Source organism: Camelus ferus, chromosome 5 (assembly GCF_009834535.1).
Source record: "Camelus ferus isolate YT-003-E chromosome 5, BCGSAC_Cfer_1.0, whole genome shotgun sequence".
Classification (NCBI taxonomy): domain Eukaryota; kingdom Metazoa; phylum Chordata; class Mammalia; order Artiodactyla; family Camelidae; genus Camelus; species Camelus ferus.
This window is the reverse complement of record NC_045700.1, coordinates 5,385,805-5,411,579: the sequence shown is the minus strand read 5'-3', so window position 1 is coordinate 5,411,579 and position 25,775 is coordinate 5,385,805. Positions and strand designations below refer to the sequence as shown.

The following is a 25,775-nucleotide window of genomic DNA, read 5'->3' as shown; positions in this document are numbered from 1 at the left end:
AAATTAATGCTTTAATAAGTTCTTTGCATGATTCTCTTACATATGCTAAAATTTGAGAAGTGCTACTCTGATGTTTTCACATTATCTGGTAAAGCAGTAAAATATACTAATTAATATTAGCCTTTGCAAAGTCAGAAATGCGTACTATAATCTCTAGGATAATCATTAAAAATTATTTGTAAAAAGTGATTACTTTAAGCTAATAGAGGGAAAATGGAATTATAAAAAATTCTCAATCAATCTGAAGGAAACTGACTAAGGAGAAAACAGCATCACAGAACACATGGAGTAAGTAAGAGGCCAGAGAAAAGTCAAACTTCTCGGTGATTTTACATTAACTATAAACGGGCTAAATGTTCAGATTAAATGGCTGTCACACCGAGGAAAAAACAAACAGATACAAGCTATTATAAGAAATAAAACATAAGGACAAAGAATGATTGAAAATAGAAGGTTAAACTAAAAACTACCATGTAATACTAACCAAAAGGAAAAACCGGTGTAGCTGACTCAGATGAAACACACTTTAAGCTCTCCCCACATTAAAGGGGGGCATTAACAGAGATAATAAAAGGTCATTTTGTCAGAAATACATATAATTTCTAAGTTTCTAGGCACTGAATGATAGAGCCTCTAAGTACATCAAGCAAAATTGGACAAGACCAAAGACAAGAAAGATTTCACAATACGGAAAAAGATTTTTAACACAGTCTCTCGGTAACTAACAGAAAAAACAGACAAAACAAATATAACAACATTTTGCTAAACCTGACCTAACAGACATACATAGAAAAACAACACACCTAACAACTGCAGAATATAAAACCACATTAAATGTTTACCAGAACTGATCATATCTGGGCCAAAAAGCAAAGCTCAACAAACTTCAAATGCCTGAAATCATATAGGATACATCCTCAGACCAGAGCAACCAGGCTAGAAATTAATAACAAGCACACAAAGTAGCTGGAAAATCTCTATGTATTTGGAATCACTTCTAAATAACTCAGGAGTTAAAGAAGAAATCACATGGGAACTAGAAATATATTGAGTCAAATGATAAGAAAAATACTACATATAAAATATGTGGAATGTAGCCAAAGTCTTGCTGAGACAGAATTTAGAAATTCCAAATGCATACATAAGAAAAGACTAAAAATCAGGAACTAAACATCTATCTCAAGAAATCAGAAAAAAAATCAACAAATTAAATGAAATAAAAGGTAAGAAAACAATAAAGAGCAGAAATTAGTGAAACAGAAAAGAAACACAGAGACAGGATGAAAACCATTTAAAGCTCGTTCACTGAAAAGACACATAAAAGTGATTTATTCCTGATGAGTTGACCAAGGGAAAAAAGAGAAAGCACAAATAAACAATGTCAGGAATTTAACAAGAGAGGAGGGGAGAGAGAGAGAGAGAGAGAGAGAGAGAAAACATCAACACAGACCCTACTGACTTTGAAAAGATAACGTGATGAAACCATTCTGGCTCTTAATATACATTTTTCATAGTTGGTTAAACAGTGCGTTTAAGATCTGAGCATGTCACTGTATAAAAATTATATCTCATTAAAGACAGACAATGAGAGGATAGTATAAACAACATTAAGACAACATATTAGGAAATTTAGGTATAACTTAACATAGATTTATGAAATAGAAAAAATATCAACAGACCCATAACTATAAAAGAAAGTGAGTCATAATTTAAACACAAAGGAATGTCTATGTGGCTTCACTGGTGAATTCTACCAAACATTTAAGAAAAAAAAAATGAAGCCAATCTTACACAGACCAATTAGAGGTAAATGAAAAAGAATAAAACCCAACTCATTTTATTAAGCCAACATAGCTTTGCTATCAAAGCCTGACAATATTACAAGGCACTGTCATATAAATATATACATGCAAACTTCTTAAACAAACACCAGCTCTGAAACTTCACCTCTTCATAAAAGCAACCAAAGAATCGAGAAACATAGAATCAACTTTTTCAGAAGTTTGCAATTAACGAAAGGCTTGCAGCAATCCAAGGAGTCAACAAAAATGGCTGAATGTTGGTAAGAACAGTGAGCTTTGTGGTGTTTTAACTTACCCTATTCCCATCAGTCTCAAAAAATAACAGTCTGCATTTCCATACTGGGGGCAAAGAGAACAAGGCTGGAGATCTTTCAAAGCTTCATTCCCAAAACAGACTCATCATTTGATGTGACTGGTGGCTCAACCTAACTTGAACTTGCTCAATGTGAAAAGCTTCTCCTCGGCAGCACTTGTTGGATGTATTACGCTTCCCAAGGCTGCCTGAGGCAGAAAAGACTAACCGAAAATCTTAAAAGGAGAAGCAGAAGAACAAGATGTCCACAGGAGGCTTTGAAAAGAGAAGGCATATTCCTGGGAATGCAGAAGGCCACGTATGTGTGTAAGGCTCTGAGTGTGCTCGGGGCTGTGTGCGTAACCAAGAAAGACCTAAGAAGGTTTAAGGTCTCCGCTCTGGCTGCCCTTGAGGCTCCAGGCAGGGAAGAAGGCTAAGGTAGAGTTGGAAAGTGCCCGGCTGATTCTTTAAGGTGTGTCCCAACATGCATCCAAAGGTCTTTAGCAAAGACTGGGAGTCTCAGTGGTTCTGAGCACTTAAAATAATTTCTGTCCAATTTTAGGTGACCATAAGCTAATCAGGCAGACAAAAAAAATGCAGACTTCACAGAACTAGTTTGGAAATCACAAAAACAAACAAGCAACTAGTACAACAAGTAGCAACAACAAACCCTGGAGAGGGAGCAAAATCTAATTTCCAGAGTTGCTACACTAGATTATTTGAAATGTTCAGTTTCCAACAAAAATGAAGAGACACAGAAAAAAACAAAAACTAGAAACTATGACCCATATATGGGGGGAAAAAAGCAATCAATAAAAACTATACTTTTGGAGGCCCAGACATTGGACTTAAAGACAAAGATTTTAAATCAACTATTTTAAATATGTTTAAGCAGCCAAAGGAAACCACGTCTAACAAAACAAAAGGAAAGTAAGAGAATGATGTTCCAAAAATTAGAGACTATAAACAGAAATTATACAAAAGAACCAAACAGAAAATCTGGAGTTAAATACTATAATAACTGAAGTGAAAATTCAGTTTGCCCACAGATTTGAGCAGGCAGAAAAAAAGAATCAGGTCAATTGAAGATAGGTCAATTGAGATTATCCAGTCTGAGGAGCAGAAAGAAGAAAGAATAAACAGTACCTCACAGTTCTGTGGGAACCATCAAAAATATCAATACACATATAATAGGAGTCCCACGTGGGGGGGGGGGGGCAGGGGGGAGGCAGGCACAGAAAGACTATCTGAAGAAATACAGAAAATTTTCAAAGTCCGATGAAAAACATGAGTCTACACATCCAAGAAACTCAATGAACTCCAAGTAGGATAAACTTTAAAAAGACTGACACAAATACTATAATCAAACTGTCAAAAGACAGAGAACTTTGAAACCAGCTGGAGAGATGGTGACTTATCACAGACAAGGCAGTCTAAGATTAACAGGTGATTTCCCAGCAGAAACCATGCAGGCTAAAGGCTGTGGGACAATATATTCAAAGTGCTGAAAGAAAAAACTGTTAAGCAGGAAGTCTATATCCACCAAAACTATTCATCAAAAACTGAAGGAGAAACTCACAGATACAGAGAACAAATCAGTGGTTACAAACAAATCAGGGGAGAGGTTAAGTGGGAGGGGAAAGACAGAGATACGGCATTAAGAGACACAAACTACTACGTAAAAAATAGATAAGCCACAAAGATATACTGTACAGCACAGAGAAATACAGCCATTATTTTGTAATAACTTTAAATGGAGTATATAATCTATAAAATATTGCCTCACTATGTTGTATACATGAAACCAATATAATATTGTAAATCAACTATATGTCAACAGGAAAAAAAAAACCAGAAAGAAATTCACACATTCCCCAACAGTGTGTAGCTCTGGAGCCACCCTACCAGAAATACTAAAGGGGTCCTTCTGGATGACATGAAAGGACACTAGAAGTAACTCAAAGAAGAAATAAAAGCACCAGGAAAGGTACAGAGGCATATATATAAAAGACAACACCAATGTATTTCTTGTTTGGAGCTCCTTTTTTATTCTCCCATCTGATTTTAAAGACAGCAATGAAAAATGATAATTCTAAACATGTGTTGATGGGCACACAATGTAAACTGCATGACAGTAACAGCATGGGGGGTGGAAATGGAGCTACCTAGGAACAAAGTTTCTGTATACTACAGGAAATCAAGTTGTTATTTATTCAAACTAGACTGTCATAAATTAAAGTGTTCGTGATAAATCAGGACAACCATGAGAAAACTACAAAATTCATAGTGGAAAAAACAGGAAGGGAATGAAAACATCTATATAACATAACTGAAGGCAGTAACTAGGAACTGATAAACACAAAAAACAAGATATAGAGAAGACAAATAGGAAATGGTATAAATCCTATCTCACTAATAATTACATTAAATATAAATGGATTAAACCCTCCAATTATAAGCCACATGGGATGCCAGCTCACATCTACCAATTTAACAAATTAAACAGTAAGTATTAGCCAAAACATGGAGCAACAGGAACTCACGCTGCTGACGGGAGTTTAAATTAGAACTATTTTGGAAAACTGTTTGGAATTATGTAGTAAAGATAAAGATGCACCAATCTGATGACCCAGCAATCTAACTTGCAGTTGTACACACAGCTGAAACACATACAGGACACACATGCATCAATCAAGACATGTGCACGAATGGTCACAGCAGCATTATCCATGAAGACAAAAATGGAAAATAACCCAACTGTACAGGGAACAAACACCACTACACACAACAACGTGGATGAATCTCAGTAACATAATAACGTTGAGAAAAAGAGGTTAGACTCAGCAGAGTTCACCTTCTATAATCCCACTGAAGACAGGCAAGACTACAGTGTTTAAGGATACAGTATGGTAATACAATACAGAAATGGGTGCTGGATACTTCTGTTAGAGGAGAGGGGGGCTTCCAGGATGCTAGTAATGTTGTATTTCTTGAACTGGGTGGTGGCACATGGGCATCTGCTCTGTAGCAAATTCACCGACACATATGAATATGTATATACTTAAATATTTTTGTTTTGTACACTCGCTTTTCTTTAAGGATGCTATATATCACAATAAAGGTTTAAAAATGTTTAAGACACACATAAGCAAAACAAAATGTGTGAAACTATGTATCTAAAATACAAACTATAATCTCACCTTTAAAAAATGTTTAGAATTAATAAAGCAGTGATTCAGCTAAACTTCTTAACAAACACCACGGTTTCTGACACAGAAAAAAGGTTTATTGTGATACCATATTCTATGCTGTGAATCCTGAGCTAGTTAGTTCCTCATGAAGAGTGACAAACTGACCCTAGCAGGCAGAGAAACTAATTTGTCAGACTAGCTTGGGTACAAAATTAAAAGATACGGTGATTGTTTGGAGAGGCAGCATCCTCCTTCCACCGCCCTCCCCAGACCAACATCAGGCCTAAGACATTTTTCACCACTATGTCCTCCCTTAAGGACACATAAAAATCTCTCCCTTTCTCTCTCTCTCACACACACACAATTCCTTTCCATTAAGAAGCAAAACACGGTCCGAACAGAGGAGACTACTTCATTTTCTGACACAGCGTCGTATGCCCATCACTGAAACTGTTAACCAAAAGAATAGCCACTTACCTGATCAAGATTGGAAAGGCTGTTAGGATCCTGGCTCAGACCTTGGTACTGTCCCCTGAGTCTGTCACCAGCAGCTATTTTCCTAAACTTCTTCAGATCCACGACATACAGTGCACTGGACAGAGAAGAGCCATCTGTTATAACCACGGATTATGGCAGAGCAAGTCCCCCCCATTGCCCCGCTGATTCATGGATTGGATCACCAGGCAAACCTTCTGGCTTCTCTTTGAAAAGGCTGAGACCCGACAGTGGGGCTCAGAGTCAGGACTGCTACTTCGAAGATGGCTAAGGAAGTTAGTACAAAACCCCTGTTCTGGTACCATCAGCTCACAATGACACTCTTCCTTATTTAACTGCCCTCCAAAGGAAATAATCTCTGACAAAAGAAGATTTCTAGCAAATGTCAGCAGATCTGGTTTAATAAAAACGGACAGTAATTGATGATATTCTGATGATGTCTTAAATGTTACAGGGGAAAAATACCCCAGTGTTACTGTTCTGTTGGACCCAGAACATAAAGTATAATACTGAGATCACCACACCTCAACATTTATCTCCTTATGTGCTGCTTCCTGCCAGTCCGCTAGCCTCCAAATCACACTGGGCCCAGAGGTGATGCAGTGTTCACCAGAAAAGCAACGAATGCATACTGTTTACCCTAGGAATTCTACTTCTAGGAATTTATCCTACAGATATACTTGAAACGTACAGAAGTTTGTATTTAATTATTCACTGTAACATTGTATGCCACAGCCAAGACCATAAATAATACATATCCTGGAAAAAATATGTTGATGTAAAAAGGAAAAAGGTCTCTCTCTCCCTGTTGATAGGTTTACTAGAGACGTTAAGTGAAAAAAGCAAGGAACAAAACTGTAAATAGGATAGTACATGTTTTGTGTAAAAAAGAAGTAATAGTTGTTTACATAAGAATTAAGAAACTCTGGAAGGACACACAGTAAACGAATAGAGGAGGTTATCTGGCGTGGGAGTGGGAACTGGGCAGAAGAGAGGCAGAATTGGGAAGGGTTTTTTCTCACTATACATTTTTAATACTTTTTACTTTTGATGCACATTAATGTATTACCTATTACGATTTTAAATACGCAAAATTAATTTTAAAGGAGAAACCTCAAACAACAGCATCCGAAGTCCTCCTTTTTCAGTACCTTATGTGATACTTCCGTCCCGCTAAATGACTGGCCCAGTAGCCCGACTTCCAGAACCTGTAACCGTCCATCTCTCTTCGGCTGTCACAGAAGGGAGTATAGCCGTAAGGAGCACCATCCAGATTGAAATCTCTCAACTCTTTCAAATCTGTTCGTACAATCTGAAGAACAGAGGATCACAGTCATTTGTTAAACAACCACACGGACAGCAGTGTCCGTAAAATACACGGTGTCTCACTGTGGCACTGCGGAGGGTAGCTCAGGGGTCAAGGGCGCCAGGGGTAGACCCAGTGTGAGCCCGGATTCCTCTGCTGAGTAGCTGACCACCCTCACTGACATGAAAGACGCTTAGCCTAGTGCCTGGCACACGGGATTCTGAGTATTCAGAAAAAGGAGAAATAAAACGAATTGGCACTGCTTAGACTCAGTTTCCTCATGTGAAATGAAGACATCACAGGGTGGCTGGGAGGATACACGAATTACTGTAGGGACTGGTGGGGAAGGGGGCCCGGCACCCAGGATGCGCTCAGCAAGGATTCAGTGTGATTACAGAAGAACTGGGAAAGCACGCTCAGGTCGAGCCAGAGGGGATGTTAAGTGAGCCAAGTGAGGCGGGATTCCAAAGAGCGGGATGAAGTTTTGTCCCCGTGACTTTGGCACACGTTCGGTCACTTCCGTGCAGATAATGAAGCTAGGCTTCCGCCAGCTCAAGGGAAGAGGGAAAGCTGCAGGGCTGAAGTGTATTTGCACTTTCTGAGTTTGCATGCTCCAAAATTACAGTGTGTTCCTCTTCATTAAGTCAAATGTTGCCCACAGGGAGCCATCCGAAGAGTCCCACATCATCAAGGCCAGGCTCCTGGCTTCCCGTCTCTTACCCATGTCAGTAACTCCTAGATCGGGGGCAAATAACTGGAGATGATGCCAAGCACTGCTAAACCTCAGTTTTCTAGAAGGTAGTGGGGTGGGACGGGTATAGCTCAGTGGAGGAGCACCTGCTTAGCCTGCACGAGGTCCTGGGTTCAATCCCCAGTCCCGCCTTTTAAATAAATAAATAAAACTCAATTTTCCAACTTTTAGTTTGTATGTTAAATGAATTAAATTTACGATGCAAAACTGCTCACGTGATGTAATCACAACTATGTAAAAGAAGCATAGGAAAAAAGATGAAAATACTCTAAATAATGTAAAATTGAGCATGTATTTTAAATAAGGTAAAATACATTCTTCAAAACCATATAGTCTAAATCGTGTAAAGCAAGCATGTATTTTTCCCACAACTGTAAAAATAAAATCATTTAAAAAGGAAAAGGAAGTCTAATGCCTTTAATACCAACTTGCCGTTGAAACCTGGCCTTTAAGAGCTTACCTGATCGGCATCCACGAAGAGGAACTTGTCCACTACAAGCGGGAAGAGCACATCCAGGAAGAGGATCTTGTAACCCCAGATGATGCGCTGTTTTTCCGTCTGTTGATGAAGCCACCGGGGCCATTTGTACTGAACAAGCTCATACTGAAAATTGTATTTGTTTGCCATGTAAGGTATAAACTCCTATTTTTTGAGACAAGGAACAACAATCATTTACTTTTTTTTTTAAACATTTACCTTAAGAGAAACAACTTCATAAGTAACTCAACCAACCAGAATTACAGCACCAGTGACATTTACCACGAGTAGCTGAACAAAGAAATGTCACCCTGACTCACTTGGACTATACAAAAGAACACATACAAACTTTTATCAAATCTTCATTTTTATGGCTTCTAATCACCACATGAAATGAGAGAAATCTTCAAGTGAAGGCTTTTAGGTAACTAATTTACATCTGTGTGTGTGTTTAAGGGAAATGTACTTTTAAGTTCGTCTGTCTAAACTTGATTTCAGTAAAACATTTTTTTACCTGATTTTAAGCCTTTTTTCCCACCAGGTCTAACCCAGGGCAAACCCAAATACTTTGACCAAATTTGTTGCAGTAACTCCTTCAGGTTCTAAATAGAAGTAATTTCAGGGGACCAGAAGTGAATTACTTATCTAGGAGAGGTATTACTGAATGCATTAAAAGTTGCTCAGTAAATTCTATAGAACAACAACAACAAAAAAGATGCAAATAAATAAATTCAGATGACATATACTAACTGATATAAATAAAGCAGGAAACTTTGCAAGTGTGTTCTTGTTTTGCACAGATGAAGCATTACTTCCCTAGATCACTGGGAGTTGTTCACGATAGAACTAATCATCCTGCTCACTAGAAACCAGTACTGTGCTTTCCAATTAAATGCAGACGTGCATGCTCAGAGGAAGAGAATGTGACTTCATCAAAACAAAAGATACAGACTCTCCCCTCTTAACGATATCCAAGCTTCAAACAGGTCATAATTTTGCGTTCAGTTTTATAACAACTATTTCCCCCAAAACAGACCAGTCTGGAAGAATAATCAACACAGAATTATACAACTGAATCAGGGTAACTTAATAAAAAAATTTTTTTAAATTACACAGATAATATAGAAGTAGTAAAAAGTATATTATACTGTACAGATCTCCTTAATAAGAACGTTTTCCTTTTCAAAGCCTGAGGAACGAACCTTGAATGTGGGGGACAAATAATTCTTCAAGAACCAGAATTTCACAGGAGTCTTGGTATTCTTCAGCACTGATAGCATCATTATGCTGTCAAACAAAAGGAAGTAATAGTAACAAACTTCCAAATCTTCTTTTTTTAAATTTATATATAATATAAATAAACCTAATATATATGTGGGGGGTAATTAGGTTTATTTATTTATTTATTCTAATGGAGGGACTGGGGATTGACCCCTGGACCTCGTGCATGCTAAGCACATGCTCTACCACTAAGCTATACCCACCTCCCACCCCTAATCTTTTTAATCTCAACAAAATCAAGCACCATCAATCACGAGACCACTCAGTGCTCTTTATGGCAGAGGTGACTCATGGCTCAATCAGGCAGAGAGAGACTCTTAGTAGTGGAAAATGGGAAGCTGCACTTTTCGCACTTACAGATTATCACTGGCTGGGAAGAGTACTTTGTACCTATCGAAATATACCTAGCTGATAAAGGCACATGTTTTAATTCTCTAACTAAACTGCTTCGTGAACTGATACGTTAATTATGGTACAAGTGAATAACGGAGGTTGTGCTTAACTGACTCCATCCCTCCAAGAAGCAGCCCTGCCCACCTGCAGCTCGTGTAAGCACACTGCCTCCCACGGCCCATGCCTGCTGGGGAGGGGAGCCTGGGGAGGTAAGGGTGGCGGGGAGTGGTTACAATGGCAGGATTTCCTACTTTGAAAAAAAATAAAAACAAATTTCAAGTCAAGGAATTTAATTAAATTCAGTTGTCACTAACACCTGACATGGCTATTCTTTAGGTTAGATATGATTCCCTGAAAATATGAGGGTTAAACAGGAGTGAAAGGACACTTGACTATTCGCTATACAGGTTTGTAGCAGAAAATTAAGAGGGAAAAGAACCCTGGCGTTAGGAAATCTCCTCTCAGGCACAGCCGGGCCCTGCTGACCACTGCCCACAAGGCGCTCCTGGGGGCCTTCCCCTGGTGACTGCTGAGACAACCAGCCCGAGCCTGTGCCTCTCCTTGGCTCTTGCTGGGTGACGTGAGATGCACCCCCATGCCCCTCAAGTCTCAGCCTGTCTGTAAGAACTAAGACCCCTGCTGGCTCTAAAATCCTACAACTCTTTAGAAGGCAGGCCCTGTTCCATCTCTATTCTCCACGTCAACCTCCTAATTTCTGGTTTAAGCGATGCTTGGTGGACAATTAACACCATTCTTCACCATGTGTGCACAGTGATATTAAAGATTTATAGCCGTGTGATATCCACACAAGATGCATTTACTCTACAGTGACACTCCACGAGACTGGCCAGATCAAAACCACCACAATTATGTACAGTAATCTATTCGCCATCCAGAGTGCTTCAAATACACAGAAGTACAATGGGCAGAATCCCATAAAACACATCCTCCCTAAGTAAGAAGGCTGTGACAAATTCATGCATCTGCCCTGAAATAACCAGCATGACTAACCGAAGAAATCTTTCATAGAGATGACCAGATGCAACGGAGAAAATGTTAATTATGTCATCTTTGTCTTGTTTCACTTCCTCCGCCTTCTGTCCTCCTGTGAAGCCCCTGTAATAATAAAGGTAAAACAAGAACCCGTGAAATGCTGGAAAGGACACACTGCCCTTTGAGGGGAGGGGTCAGGACATGGTGCTTTCTCACTCCTGCTTCCTCCCCACGGCGTGGGCACTGAGCATCCGCTCGTGCCCTGGGAGAAGGGCGCGAGGACAGCAAAGCAGCCCACGGGACAGACAAGGAGAGGGATGCTGCTGGACACGGGCTAGTCCACAGAACAATGCAAAACGTACGACTGAAAGTGAACTGAGCAATTAGCACTCAACTCTCCAAGGAGAGAGAGGCAAATCCAACTGGTGTCAAGAAGGATGGCACAGAAGTAACCTCACCACAGAGGGGACACCGACCTCTAGTCAGTCAGTGGGACACACTCAGCTACACTACGTACGAGTGCAAGATGTCGGCCGCACAGAGCGGAATCTGAAAAGCCCAGACAGGATTATTATACTCAGGTGAAGGGAAGGGAAGGTGCTTATATCTCATTTTTCCCTTAAAAATAGTACTTCTTTATGATTTACCATTTGAAGGAGTCCCAAAACCCAGACTCATTCTCATTGGTTCCATCACTCAGCAAGTCTTCATTCACCATGTCCGCCTTCTTCTGAACCTGCAATCAGTCATACAAGAGGAATCTCACTCCTCCTACTGGGTTTCATAGGCATTAAACTGCTTTCTCCTGGACGTACACGGGGAGTACTGGCCCCAACAGGGAGTTAGTTCTCCAGCCAGCAGGCACAGCCCACTCAGGGTCTAGACGTACTCAACAGAGCTATGTTCGTCACATCACAGTAAAATCTTAAGTGAGGAGACAGCAGCCTCTTTTAATTAGACAACAACTGTTTGCAGTGAGAAAAATGGGCAGAGAACCTTAGAGTCTGAGTAAAAACAGAAGCACAATTCTCTAGGCTAACAGCCAGTCCCAGGGAAAGAGTGCAGCCCACAGGACTCACTAGTACAAAGAGGGGCTGAATCTTCTCTACAACATGGGTCGCTTTCCTGCTCAACCACGTGTGGCCTGCTTTTGAGTTTACTGTGCGTGATGATTATTTATTCCATAATATCTTTTCCTTGAATTTAAGGCACTAAGAACTTCAAAATTCTGAGAACGGAAAGCAGAACTTAAATAGGGCTACCATTTATTACTGCTGTTGAAATTTTCATTGGCATTCTCTCCAACTTTCTGAGAATAAAATCATAATAATAATGTGAATTGTGGCTACTATACCAGCAACACGTTATCTGTGAAAACATTTTACGGAAAGTGAGACTTGTATTGCTCACTGAGATTACCCAAAAGGTGCAGTCTCTCAGCTGAAGAAAGTCACAAACTCACATTTACAGAAGACATTTTGCCTTTCGAGCAGCATTCCTATAAATGCTACAGTAAAATTCCAGTGGTGAATTAAAGTCTTGGGCTGGTTTCTTTCTTTATTCCTCAGCTTTACTGAGGTATAACTGACAAACAACACTGTAAATGTAAGGTGTACAGGGTGATGATTTGGTATAGGTAAATACTGTGAAACCATAACCAAAATAGTAGCATTTCTGGAGTTAACACATTTCATCACCTCTGACAGTTTGGGGCTGGTTTCAAGATACCAATTTTCACATAATAGCCACCAAATACCAAATTGCTGCTTTTACCAACCCTAATAGAGCAGCTGCCTTAATATACCAAACTCACCTTCACTTTAATAATTTTGCTCTTGAAGTTGTTGAGGACGACAACAACTTCGTCAGCGTCTGGTGGAGAATCTGTGCCGTCGTGACTGAGGGAGAAAAACGGGAAGAAGGTGAGAGACAGATTACAAACCACAGTTGCCCACATGCAAGAAGCGGTCTGACGTCAACCGGCCGTATCTGTCCATCACTTTTATCACAAAGGAGATTTTTCTGAGCAGCCTGTTTTCGCACAACCTGCAGAAAACCCCTTCAAGCTGCACGGAGCAGCTGTCACAATCTCCACCTTACACGGTGAGCGTGCCCATGGCTCACGGCCCGGGCTTTCTTCTTGAGTTCGAGTTTCTCTCCACAGAAGGAGAGGCCCCCGGTGCTGACAATGCATGTGCTCACGTGTAGGAACCGTGTGTTCCCGAGGCCTGAGCCGAGCGCAGTGCCTTCAACAAAGGTGTGCTCGTGGCCCGGGCCACCGCCCGGGATATGCAACCCTCCAACTCTGTAACTGACAAGAGCAGAATGTGGCTCAAGCTCTGGTTCAGTAAAGGTCTCTGCTCTGTCCTTCTTCCTGGAGCCATACAGCCAAGTCCAGGCCTTGCCCTCGGTCTGGAGGAAGAACTACCATCAGCTCTATCTGCCAGCAGACTGGAGCCGAGGAGGAAAAATTAAAAACAGTATTTCCCTACTAACCAACTGCAGGGCCTAAAATTCTCAGTTGTCAGTTTTTAAGGTGTTAGCTACAGAAAGCCACGATAAAATATGAATTCCCTGGCTGCTCTGTCACCTGGTAAAGGTGAGATTCTGAGAGGGAGCAGGAAACATCCCAGAATCTCAGAGGCACCGGAGGAAGAAAGCCCTTGCCCGCTAGGTGCAAAGGAGGCATGTGTGCTCTGGCCACCACAGAAGAGTGGACAGAAAAAGGACACACAGCAGGACAGGGTTTAGAAAGACAACAGATAAGCTTTTAACGACAATATTAAAATTCTACAAAACCGTATTTGGGGAAAACACTGGTTGGAAAAAAATCTACTATTTTTTGAAGGCAGTTAATAAAATAGGAAATATGCAGACATCACACTGCTCTCATGTGTGTCAGGTAATCTATGAGGCTCAGGTGAGGACACAACAGAATGATGTTTTAGATCAACAACAATGGGAATCATCCCCTAAATGCACCGACACGAAGTCTTCTCACACAGCTTCAAACTAATTTAAATTGAGTTAAGCAGAATTTAGACCATGCTTTTTTAAAAGGCAGTATAAATTTTTTTTGAATTAACAGTCATTTGTAGCAAACCTGAAGGTAAAAACCTGGCTCCTGACCAAATGCTCTGGGAGTATTTCCATACACAGCCCTGGAAAGACAGGGCTTGCACAAAACTTCCACGGCCAAAGCTTACATGTCCTGTCAGTCTCCAACTCACTCCCGGTAAAGAAATATACTATCCTGGGTTGAAAAGTCTGACTGTTCATCTCGTTTTCTCCTGTCTTGAAATGACTCAATTTCTCATCTGCCCATGGTTTTTTATCACAGTGACAGAATGATTTGATTCTGGGACTCTGTTAGCACAAAAGAATGACTGAAGAATCAAACTTGACTATATGTGTTATTACTATTCAACCTGCTTATTATCCAATTATACCCTGACAATTCTTCCATATTTAATTTCCTGGAAAAGCACTGTTTCATCACATACAATTGCAAATTAGATTCTTATTGCCTGGCTAACTGTCAGTGTAGTAGTTAATGCAAACTGATTCGTCTTGCAGGATATTCTGAAAAAAATGTACTTGCATCACTTAATCCTACCTGTAGATTCTATAAATATCTTCAGACCGTCCTTTCCTTAGTCTCAGAATCCAAGCTCCTGGGTTGGCTTTTAACTGGAAGTAGCCCTACATACGACAAGTAGAAAAGACATATTTCAATTCTCTTGGAAACATCAAAACGCTACTTCTGAGGGATAGGTATTTCTTTTTCTGATATATCAGTCACCTCTATTTTAAATAAGATAGTTAACAACCCAATGCAACTCGTCAACTCTACGCATTAGAAACACTAGCAAAATACAGGACCATCGAGTCAAGAAGCCTGCCCTTCAGCTGTACTTCAATGAAGAACCAATGTGTGAAGTGTGAATAAGCTGAACTCTTCCCCCACCCCCACCAAAAAAAAAAAAGAGAGAGAGATACTGTCAGCTCAAAAGCAATGCATTTTCAGGGGCCAGTCCAGTTAGAGCAGAATATTCTGGCATGTTTTCTTATTTTAAGTTGTCGTGTAATTTCAACCTACAAGTTTAGCTAAACTGATGATTTGAATATTGACCAAAGTCGGTCAATCAGGAATTTTAACCCCACACAGGCTCAGAGCACTAACTGCTAACTGCTCCATCACAAACTGTAGTGGCTGAATCAGGACGACTCAGCATCGCCACCTGCTGGACCGACACTTTACCAGATTGGCCATAACAATAGTATCCACGATGACTGGCTGGGCGGAAGTTCCTAATGTGAACTGCAGTCCCCGCGGGGGCTGGCCCGTGGTGATGTCATAGCAGTGCCCTTCCAGTAACAGGTACTCCAGCTCGTACTCAGCAGCCACTACGCTGTCCACCTGCAATATCAAAATTAAATCACTCAGGGCTAGGGAGGGTATACAGTGGTAGAGTGCATGCTTAGCGTGCATGTGGTCATGGGTTCAATCCCCAGCACCACCTCTAAGAATAAATAAACACTAAATAAATCTAGTTATCTCCCCCACCAAAAAAATTAATAAATAAACTTTATTTTTAAAAATCCCATTAAAAATTAAATCACTCAAAGACTACTCAGCAATAACAAGAAACAGACTACTGAGACATCCAACATGAACGAATCTCCAATGCATTATGCAAAGTGACATTAAAGGGCTATATACCATATGATCACATTTACAGAAAATTTAAGAAAAGGCAAAACTATAGTGATAGAATGCAGATCAATTGATGCCTGGGGCCTGGGGAGGAGGGGACTGTCTTCAAAGGGGCATGAGAGAACTCTCTGGGGTAAGGGAAATGCTGCGTCTTGATTGTGCTGATAGTTAACAGCACACAATTTAAAAATTCAGGTGGGTTGGCAGGAAAGTCAGGAAAAGGGACACAGAAAAACAGTAAGAAGGTGGGGAGGGTACAGCTCTGTGGTTAGAGTACGTGTTCAGCATGTACGAGGTCGTGGGTTCAATCCCCAGTACCTCCATTAAAATTAATTGATTAAATGTTTTTTTTTAAAGAATGAACAGATCTAAAATATAAATAATGGAGAAGATAGATAAGACAATCCTACAAGGATTAGCCTATATGAGAAAACAGAAACAATGAGAAAGATCAGGAAAAGTGCAAATTCATCCTGGCCTTGAAAATACAGCTGAAAATATTGCTGTTCTTAATGTAAATGCCCAAGATGTATTTGATGGCTCCATAACGGCATGAAATCATTCACGGTCTACACCAGCTGCCTAAATTATTGCTAATTCTGTGCAGAAAATATGATTGCAAGGTCTTAGGGCAGCTTGGCTTTAGCTAATTAAAGAGTTTCTATCCCAGACTAGTTCAGGCTTGATTTTATAACCCTATATAATGCTCACAACGAACTATTTGGAGCTTAACATGTTACTGCAATACTAAATTCCAACAGCATAATAATTAGAGGTAAGAGGTAAACCTCCATATGCTGACAAGTCTCGGGCTCTATGTTGTCGACGGAATGCAGGGAAACGGGAGGAACCCTAAGAAAGAGCAGCAAAAACTCTGGAAGATCCGGAAGAAACCTACTTTGCATTTGATTCTCTACTTCTTTGCACTGTTCTTTAGTGCTTTTTGTGGCCACGTGATAATCCCTTCAACAAATCCTCAAAGGCAAAAATTGGATTCCCTATTTGTTAAAAGTATGGTGTACAGGACTGGGGTGGAGAAAGACAAGTGTGTGCATGTACGCACACACACGCTCTCTCTCTCTCTCTCTTTCTCCCTCCTCCACCAACTCAGTACCTAAGGGATCCTTCTTAAAGAAACTGGAGTTATTCAACCTCATGAAAAGAGGGCTGCAAAGTCCTTTGGTTATTAAATCTTCAAGATCCCGGTCTCTCAATTTCCAAGGAGACAGAACCAGAAAACAGGCTTCAATTTTGTTGGAGATATTGAGACCAGACATAGAGACAAATGTCTTAAAAAGGAAGGAGGCTCTGAGGCACTGTAAGCTTTGAAGTAAAGACCACATCCCTTAATTCCTTTGCTAGTACACTCAGAGCTCGGGATAGAGTGAGGGACGAGACATCTTCACTATCTTGAAAACAGATTAGTGGAGAAGGATCATTTTCCTCAGAAACTCAGAATACAGTCATATGGAAATAAATTATATAGAGAATGGAAAAACAATAAAGAAAAACCAATGACACCAAAAGCTGGTTCTTTGCAAATAGCAACAAATTGACAAACTTTTAGCTCGACTGACCAGGAAAAAAAGACAGAAGTGCCAATTTGCTGAAACCAGCAAAGAGAAAGGAGACATCACCATTAAATTTAAATTAAAAAGACTACATGAAAATGCTCTAAATGCCAACAAATTAGATACCCTAGATGGAACGGATAAATTCCTAAGACACACAAACTTTGAAAACTGACTCAGAATAAATAGAAAATCTAAACAGACCTACAACAAGAGATAGTATCAATAGTTTACAATTTTTCCCAATTAGGCAAGAAAATAATATAAAAGGCATCTGGACTGAAAAGAAGTGAAAACTACCTCTATTTGCAGATGCCAAGATCTTGTATAGGCTAGTAGACTAAGAACTACAAAACACTGTTGAAAGAAATTAAAGACCTATGTAAATGGAAAGACTTTCAGTATTCATGGTTCACAACACTTACTACTGTTAAGATGGCAATACTCTCCAAATTGATCTAGGGATTTAACACAATCCCTATCGAACTCCCAGCAGCCTTTCCTGCAGATATTAGCAAGCTGATTCCAAACTGCAAAGAACCCAGAATAGCCAAAGCTACCTTGAAAAAGAAGAATAAAATTGGAAAACTTCACATTTACTAACTACAAAACTTACTACAAACTATAGTAAACAAGATGGTGTGGCACTGCCCTAAGGACAGACACATAGATCAATGGAACAGAACTGACAGCCCAGAATTAAACCTTCATATTTATCATTAACTGATCTCTGACAAAGGTGCAAAGACCATTCAACAGGGAAAGAACAAGTGTTTAAACCAAATGGTGCTGGGACAACTGGATATCCACATGCAAAGAGTAAAGCTGGAACTCTACTTCACACCATACATAAAGATTAACTCAGAATAAATCAAACACCTAAATGTAAGAGTTTAAAATTGTAAAAGCCCTAGAAGAAAACACTGGAGTAAATATTTGTGACCTGGGATTAAACAATGGTTTCTTGCTATAACTCCATAAGCACAAGCAACAAAAGAAAAAATAGGCAAATTAGACTTTATCAAGATTACAGACTTTTGTGCTTCAGAGGACACCATCAAAAAAAAAAAAAAGAAAAGAAAAGAAAAGAAAAGACAACCTACAAAATGGGAGAAAATGCTTGTAAAGCATATATCTGATAAGGAACTTGTATCCAGAATACATAATGAACTCTTACAGTCAACAATCAAAAGACAAGCCAATTTTAAAATAGGCAAAGTATATGAATAGATATTTCTCCAAGGAAGATACAGAAATGGCCAATAAACACATGAAAAAGTGTTCAACATCATTTGTCATTAGGGCAGGAATGAAAAATGATGCAGTCATCTTGGAAAACAACGTGGCAAACCCCTCAAAAAGTTAAACACAGAATTACCATATAATTCAGCAATTCAATGCTTAAGGATATACACAGGGGAAATAAAAGAATGTCTACAAAAACTTGTACACAAATGCTCACAGCAGCATTATTCAAAATAGCCAAAAAAGTAGAAACAACCCAAATGTCTTTCAATGAATGGATAATTAAAATGTGGTATATCCATACAATGGACTATTTTCTGGCAATAAAAAGGAATGAATGTACTAATACATGCTAGACCATAAATGAAACTTGAAAATAATTAAAATGAAAGACACCAGTCACAGAAATACTGTTTAGATGAATGTCAGAACAGGCAAATCTGGAGAGACAGAAGTAAATGAGTGGTTTGCCAGCAGGGAGGGGGAGTGGGGAGTGATCACTAATGGGTGTGGAGTATCTCCTCGGTTGATGAAAACGTTTTAAAATCAGACAGTGGTGATGGCTGCACAGCTCTGTGAATATACTAAAGCCACTGAACTGCACATTTAAAAAGCGTGAATTTTATGGTATGTGAATTAGATCTCAATGAAGCTGTTATTTTTTTTAAAATACAATTATACTGGAACACTAATTTCTCAGAGGCCCACTGAGGCTGTGATCCGGTCTGTTCAGAGACTACCACCAGCACCTTCGACAGGCTTTATACATGATTAGACACTTGGAAGCAAAGATATTCTTACCTCTTCTAAATAAATATTATCAAGATCATACGGTGTTCTGACAGACTCCACCATCCAGCTCTCAGGGTGTGTTCAAATTCAGGGTGAACAGAGGAGACTGTGGCATATCCAAAAATTTGGCTATTGGACCCTTAGCAAAGCTATTGTCTGAAGTAAAAGAAATCTCTGGTTCCAAGACATAACGGTAAAAGCTGAAATTGAAAAGGAAAATGTTAATTTTTTAATGCAACCACTGCCCTTGCTTTTACAGGCATCCATATAGGTAAATAACTGGCTTAAGAAAAACTAGATTTGGAAGCACATCCTTCCGGATTGAGCAAAGTGTTTCCAAAACTATCTCTTGACCTAACTGTACCTCCTGCAGTTGCTGAGGATCAAGAGGAGAGCAAGGAGGGACGGGACTGAGAGGGGAGGTCATGTCTCCCTGTGCTGCATAGGGAGGTGCTGCTGGGGTCGCCAGCATTTCCTGGGCACCTGCCTCCCTGTGGTGAGAAAAATTCCTTCTCTCTCTCTTAAAATCAAAGTCCAAAACAGTGACTTAGTTCTCAGGCAAGCCCTGAAGACATTAATCATTTAAATATTTCCCCTATACAAAGACAATGTTGAAAGCTAGAACCCTTTTGTTACTTTCAAACCCTGTTTCAATTCACTTAGAATCTAACCTATAGAACCCAGCACATTTGCAAATTAGGAATTTCTCATTGTCCCCAAATGTGCTATACTATTAACTGCTTTTTTAATAACTTTTTTTCATAAATGACCATCCCACAGCTCAGACAATATACAGCTAAGCCTGCCTTCCTCTTCAAGATACATGCAAATGAGCCTCAGCAAGCTTCCTGTGACATACAGATACTCCAACTTAGAAATGACTGCTCTTCGAAGAAAAAGTATATACACAAGTGTCTTTCTGCATCAGGGCACATTTTAACTACATAAATTTGATCCAAATGTTTTTAGAGAATCATATAATTTTGACAAAAAAAAAAATAGAAAGTAAAAAGCAAAAGAAAAGCAAACTACAGGTGCAAGGACCCTAGGTTAATGCCACCTAAATGCTCCCATGATCACACCAAGTTCCTGGAACTTTTGACTGCAGCAAAAATTTAGCAAAACTGAACTTCAATAAGTGATTTTTTTCAAACATGACGTCCAGATATAAGCCCACTTTATCCTTAACATTCAATTTCAGCTTTCAGATTTAGTGCAATTCTTCCCGTTGCTGATTCAATAGCTTGTGTTACCTTTTTAAAGGCATGTCGGAAAGTTTAGATTGGCAGTTCATAAACACTCTTAGATTCATGTTGATCAGCTGAGTTAAAACCTAAAATAAACCAGAAGAAAAAACATAAAAATTTTCCTGCAAAGTGACTGATATTTGAGACAAAATATTCCCATTTTCTCTTCAGAAATTTTATCACTTCTCACTGAGGTAAGAGAGAACATTTCTTAATACGCCACCAAAGGATACAAAGACAATAAATGCTGTGAAGTCTGCACTGGCTGAATCTCTGGAAATCACAACTCTGGTGCACAGTCTAAATCGCACACACATATCACGTGGGCAGAAACACGGGAAGTAGGCTACTGCACATTCCTGCTCCCCGTGGATACGGGGAGGCGAGCCAGACAATGCGTAGCCATCTCCACAAAGAAGGTTTTCCAGGTTCATCAGTGCAGCTTACATACTATCGTATGAAAAAAATATATAAACGCCCACAAAAAAGGTTATCTGATTATACTTGAACAAAACTTCACTTTAAAATACAACTCAAAAAAAAAAGAAAAAGTTGAGGCAACTATTTTTGGCAGAGCACTTTTAAATTTGCTTAGAATTGCAAGATCTTACACATACCTAAAGGACATGCAACCAAAAATGCTAGTTATAAAGAAGAAAAATGATAAAATAGAATTTGCCTTTTTTCTTCGCCAATGTAAATTATGGCATAAATAAATGTAATGCAAAGGCATCTTGCTCTAAGATAATTCTTTTTTCTTAATTGCATAAGGTAATCAAACTTGTACCAACTTTCTAAGGTTATACAGTTGTTTTCAGAGCCATTACCACTCTTTATGAGAACATGTGCTCTGCCCAAGATTTCCAATGCCCTTTAGACACAACCTCAGAGAATCACAGGGCTTGTGCCCACTTCAGATAATGAGGACGTGAACACCCTGTGCAGATGTCCCTACCAAAAGCAACGGGGCCAGTCTCTGTGCTTCTCTGGTGACAGGGTCAACGATGGCCACGACATCAAAGTACGTCTCGCCTTCCTTTGGTTTCAGTTTAATTGTACTACAAGAGATCAGAAAGAAAACATTAATCTAGAGGAAAGCAGGAAACAAAGTTGAGGGAGATGGTGAAAGGGGCCATTCCAACATAACCAATCAGCCCTCTTAGAATTAAAAAAAAAAAAACTCTTTAGATCTAAAACAAGGCTACATGGTGGTCAACTCTGTAACTGTGTCTACCTCACAGTTTGCAAAACCCTCTAACGCTTCTGATACTTGTCAATGACAGTTACAGAACATTATGCCAATTTTCATTTCTTGGCAAGAGGGTTATGAGAAGAAATTGATTTTTTTAAATAATAAAAGGAACATAAGAACATTACAAAAAACTTGCAAAAGAGAGAAAAAGGAAATAAATAATTGTAAAATCTTACCATCCCATCTCAACTACTTTGTGGCATATTTCTACACAGTCCTCCTTAAATGCCTGTGTAAATCATTCTTTTTCTTTCTTTGAGTTTTACTGAGATATAATAGACATCCAGTACTGTATACTTTTTTGTGGGAGGGAGGTAGTTAGGTTTTAAATGCCTATATAAAGATCACATGCACCCACAGAATACCAGCAATTTTATAACGATTTCATTCCTTCCTCTAGAGATTTATTATAAAGATTTTCCATGTTGTTACACGTCAAATATCCTGAATAAGAATCTTCTATTTACCAAGTGAATCTGCCACAGTTTACTGAAGCTATTCCTTTTTCTGAAATTTATAAATGTTGCTGCTTTATTTTGCTTTTTGCTTATTTGTTTGTTTTTATGAGGGGAAGGTCATTAGGTTTATTTATTTATATTCTATTTAGAGGAGGCACTGGGGATTGAACCCAGGACCTCGTGCATGCTAAGCATGCGCTCTACCACTGAGCTATGCCCTCCTCTATGAAGCTATTCCTTAATGCTACACATTTAGACAGCCTCTAACCTGTAAAGAACTTCACACAGTTTTTTTCATACTTGGAAATTTCTTTAGCATGAATGAAGTCCTAGATATGAGATTATTGAGTCATAAGATACAAATATGTTTGTGGCTAATATGTCCTGTCAACCACATTTCCTGAAGAATTAAACAATTTTACAAGGTCAAGAAATGAACGTCACCACATCTTGTCAGCATTATTACAGATTTTATCTGTTCTTAATAAGTGAAGAATGACAGTTGGTGAGGTTTCCATTTGTCCTCCTAGGATTCCTGGGGAGAATGTGCATCTTCCCAGGTGCAGTTTCCAGTGACATGGCCTCCTTCTAAAGCCACTGTGTTTAGGTGATGAGCAAGAGCCTCTGATCCATTTAAAAAAGAAATAAGCCGGAACGGATTTAAAAATCCACCCAAGTTTTCCCAATTAATTGTTGAAATCAATGCTTACCTTTGCTTATTCTGAACAATATATTAATGTGGTTTCGATATCAATCTACTTTTTATGCAAGAACATACCACTGTATCAAGGTTAAAGTGCTGAGCTTTGCTACTAGTATTGAGATGCTCCTAGTATTCACGAGACACATGGCGAAGAGTTTAGGGACGATATATAATGACCTAACACACATGGATAAATGTGGCAGAATGTTAACAACTGGTGAATCCAGTTAAAGATATTTGAGAGGTCACCGTGATAGTCTTTCAACTATTCTCAAGGTCTGAAAATTTTCAAGACAAAAAAAACTGGAAAACAGAAGACAAAGACTTCCTCATCATGCTATACTTATTTTTATTTTATTGAAAACAAAGCAGTTTTCAATAAAAGGTGAAAAAGACACATGCTCTAACAAGGTGTTTACTCTTGAATATCAGAAACTCACAACTGATCTGTTTCATTAAATGTCTTCTGTTTTCTTAATGGGTGCATTCAGAACTATTTCAGACTTATTTAGAAATAAATGCCAACTCTTATGCAACTGAGATCTGTTTATACCAGTTTTACATAAGAATATAAATATATATAAAAACCACATGCCCAATTTTCCATTCCTGTAAAAGCTGATATACACACTTTATACGGAAAAATAAAGGAGATGAAGTCATGGTAAATATGCACAAATCTGACATTGGTTCTATACCTGTGTCTGTCTTCGAAAAACTGGTACTCAATTCTCGCATCCCCCTTGGGCTGAGCTGACAGGAGAGCGTCCACCTTCATTACCAAGTCACTTGCCCTGAAAGGCACCGTTGGTAAAAATTTAGCATCTCTGTAACTGAAGGTCTTCTAATTGGTGCTGAACATAATATAATCAGCTTAACAAGCTGGCGTGGAGAAAGTATACACTTTGTACCAGGCATGAGGAAAAAGTACAGATTTGGTCACTGATTCGTTTTACAGCCTCGGGGAAGGCGCTGATTCTTGCATATGTGAAATGGGAGATAATGCCTACTTTGCACAGTGCTCTTGTAAGTACCGCACTGACTAAGCATATAAAATAAAGCACCGCTCACGGTCTGGCCCATTACAGACTGTCAGTGTTATTTACATTCTCCCTCACCCTCTTCTAAATAACTTTATTACTTTTTATGATCATCAGAGTAATAATTCATGGAAAAACATGCAGGAAAAAATATAAGGAGGCAATAGAGATACACACAACAGCATTTTCAAGAAACAAGTACTGGTGACATTTTGGTTCATTATTCCTCTATATTTTTAAATACATAAATATCTACACACACAAAAGTGGGATTACATTAGTTGGTAACCTGATTTTTCCTTTAATATATTATAAACATGTAAAAAATATATTATAAACATCTTTTGTTGGTTAATAAATATAAGGGTGTATCAGTATTTTCAGTGACTGCGTGCTATTATATCTATGGCTACACCATCATCTATTTCACTATTACAATCAGCATCACAGTAAACAACGGAGAAGAAGTGTTTCTGCTGTCCTCTCCCCTCCTAAGTTGATTTCTAATCAAGGAAGATCTCGAACTAAACCACGGACTGAAAGAAATGCTCTGAACTGTGGAACTGAGGACTAAATTCTAAGAATGCTAAAAGAGCACTTGTGAAAATATCTGAACTGGAATCAAGCCTACACAGTCTCTCCTTGAACCAAACAACTATACTGAATTACCTCTCCTGGCACTTCTCAGACCTAACTCTGAAATACATATAAAACAGACCATGGGTTTCCTGTGATGTGTCCACACTGTCACAAAACACGTCAATGGGCATTTGGTTACGTGGACTAGGATGAACACCATGACCAAAGAGCCCACAGCTGAGCTTCCGAGAGCTGAAACGGCCTGCCGGCTGCAGGTCTGGGTTGTGCATGGCTGTCCCAGGGGCCACTGCAAGGTGGAGCCGCCCCGGCATGACGAAAACCCTAGGCAGGCAAAGTCATCCTGAGAACACCAACAGTTTTAGCATCAGTGTTTTTTGGCAGCCCCACGCCTACCTTGTATCCCTAAATTCACCCAGGACAGACCCAGAGCTATCTGTGGCTGGTAAAAGGCACGTCTTTTGTGCACAGTCTGGCAATTATCAACCCCCAGGGGCCCCAGGGGCTCCCCTAGAGCCTCCACAGAGAGAGGGAGTGGTCCAAAGGACAGCACACCACGCCTATGCCTGTAACAAGGTGGCTTCAAGTCATGGGGTACCTCCCGGCCTTCATCAGGGAAGTGTTTCACAGGCGAAAACGGAGCTTCACTGAGAACCACAGAGGGAGAAGGCAACCGCTTTATCTGCAGCCCCTGTTTGGCTGAGATGAAAAGATTCCTTCCCACTTCACACAGAACTTGGCAAAGGGACTCCTCCGGCAGTGACCAGAGTCAGCACTTCATTAAGACATGCATCTTGAATTCTTCAGCAAGATGGTATATGAAAAAGATGAAGGAAAAACCAGAAGAACTTTAAAATTTTATATCCTCCAACTATGCATCGAAGGACACTATCAAGAGAGTCAAGACAACCCACGGCATGGGAGAAAATATCTGCACACCATACAGCTACAGGGGATGCATACCCAGAATACGTCATGAACTCCGACAACGCAACAACAACAGAGCAAACAAGTAACAATGAGCAAAGGACTTGCACAGACGTTTCCCCATAGATACACAAATGGTCACTACGCACATGAAAAGATGCTCAACATCACTAATCACTAGGGAAGTAGACATCAAACCACAAGGAGATACTACTTCATGCCCATTAGAGTGGGTACTACTGAA

At 39.5% G+C, this 25,775-nt stretch overlaps 1 protein-coding gene across 1 annotated transcript in view; it reads right to left on the bottom strand.

Moving 5' to 3' along the window:
* Positions 1-25,775, bottom strand: part of UGGT1 (UDP-glucose glycoprotein glucosyltransferase 1) — a 106,398-nt gene that overhangs the window by 7,918 nt on the left and 72,705 nt on the right. The window contains 14 exon segments of the mRNA XM_032479242.1: positions 5,763-5,877; positions 6,932-7,092; positions 8,298-8,480; positions 9,518-9,602; positions 11,001-11,105; positions 11,630-11,718; positions 12,796-12,880; positions 14,599-14,684; positions 15,244-15,402; positions 19,317-19,382; positions 19,384-19,507; positions 20,561-20,640; positions 21,510-21,612; positions 23,666-23,761. Of these exon segments, the coding sequence (XP_032335133.1) occupies positions 5,763-5,877; positions 6,932-7,092; positions 8,298-8,480; positions 9,518-9,602; positions 11,001-11,105; positions 11,630-11,718; positions 12,796-12,880; positions 14,599-14,684; positions 15,244-15,402; positions 19,317-19,382; positions 19,384-19,507; positions 20,561-20,640; positions 21,510-21,612; positions 23,666-23,761 (1,537 nt within the window).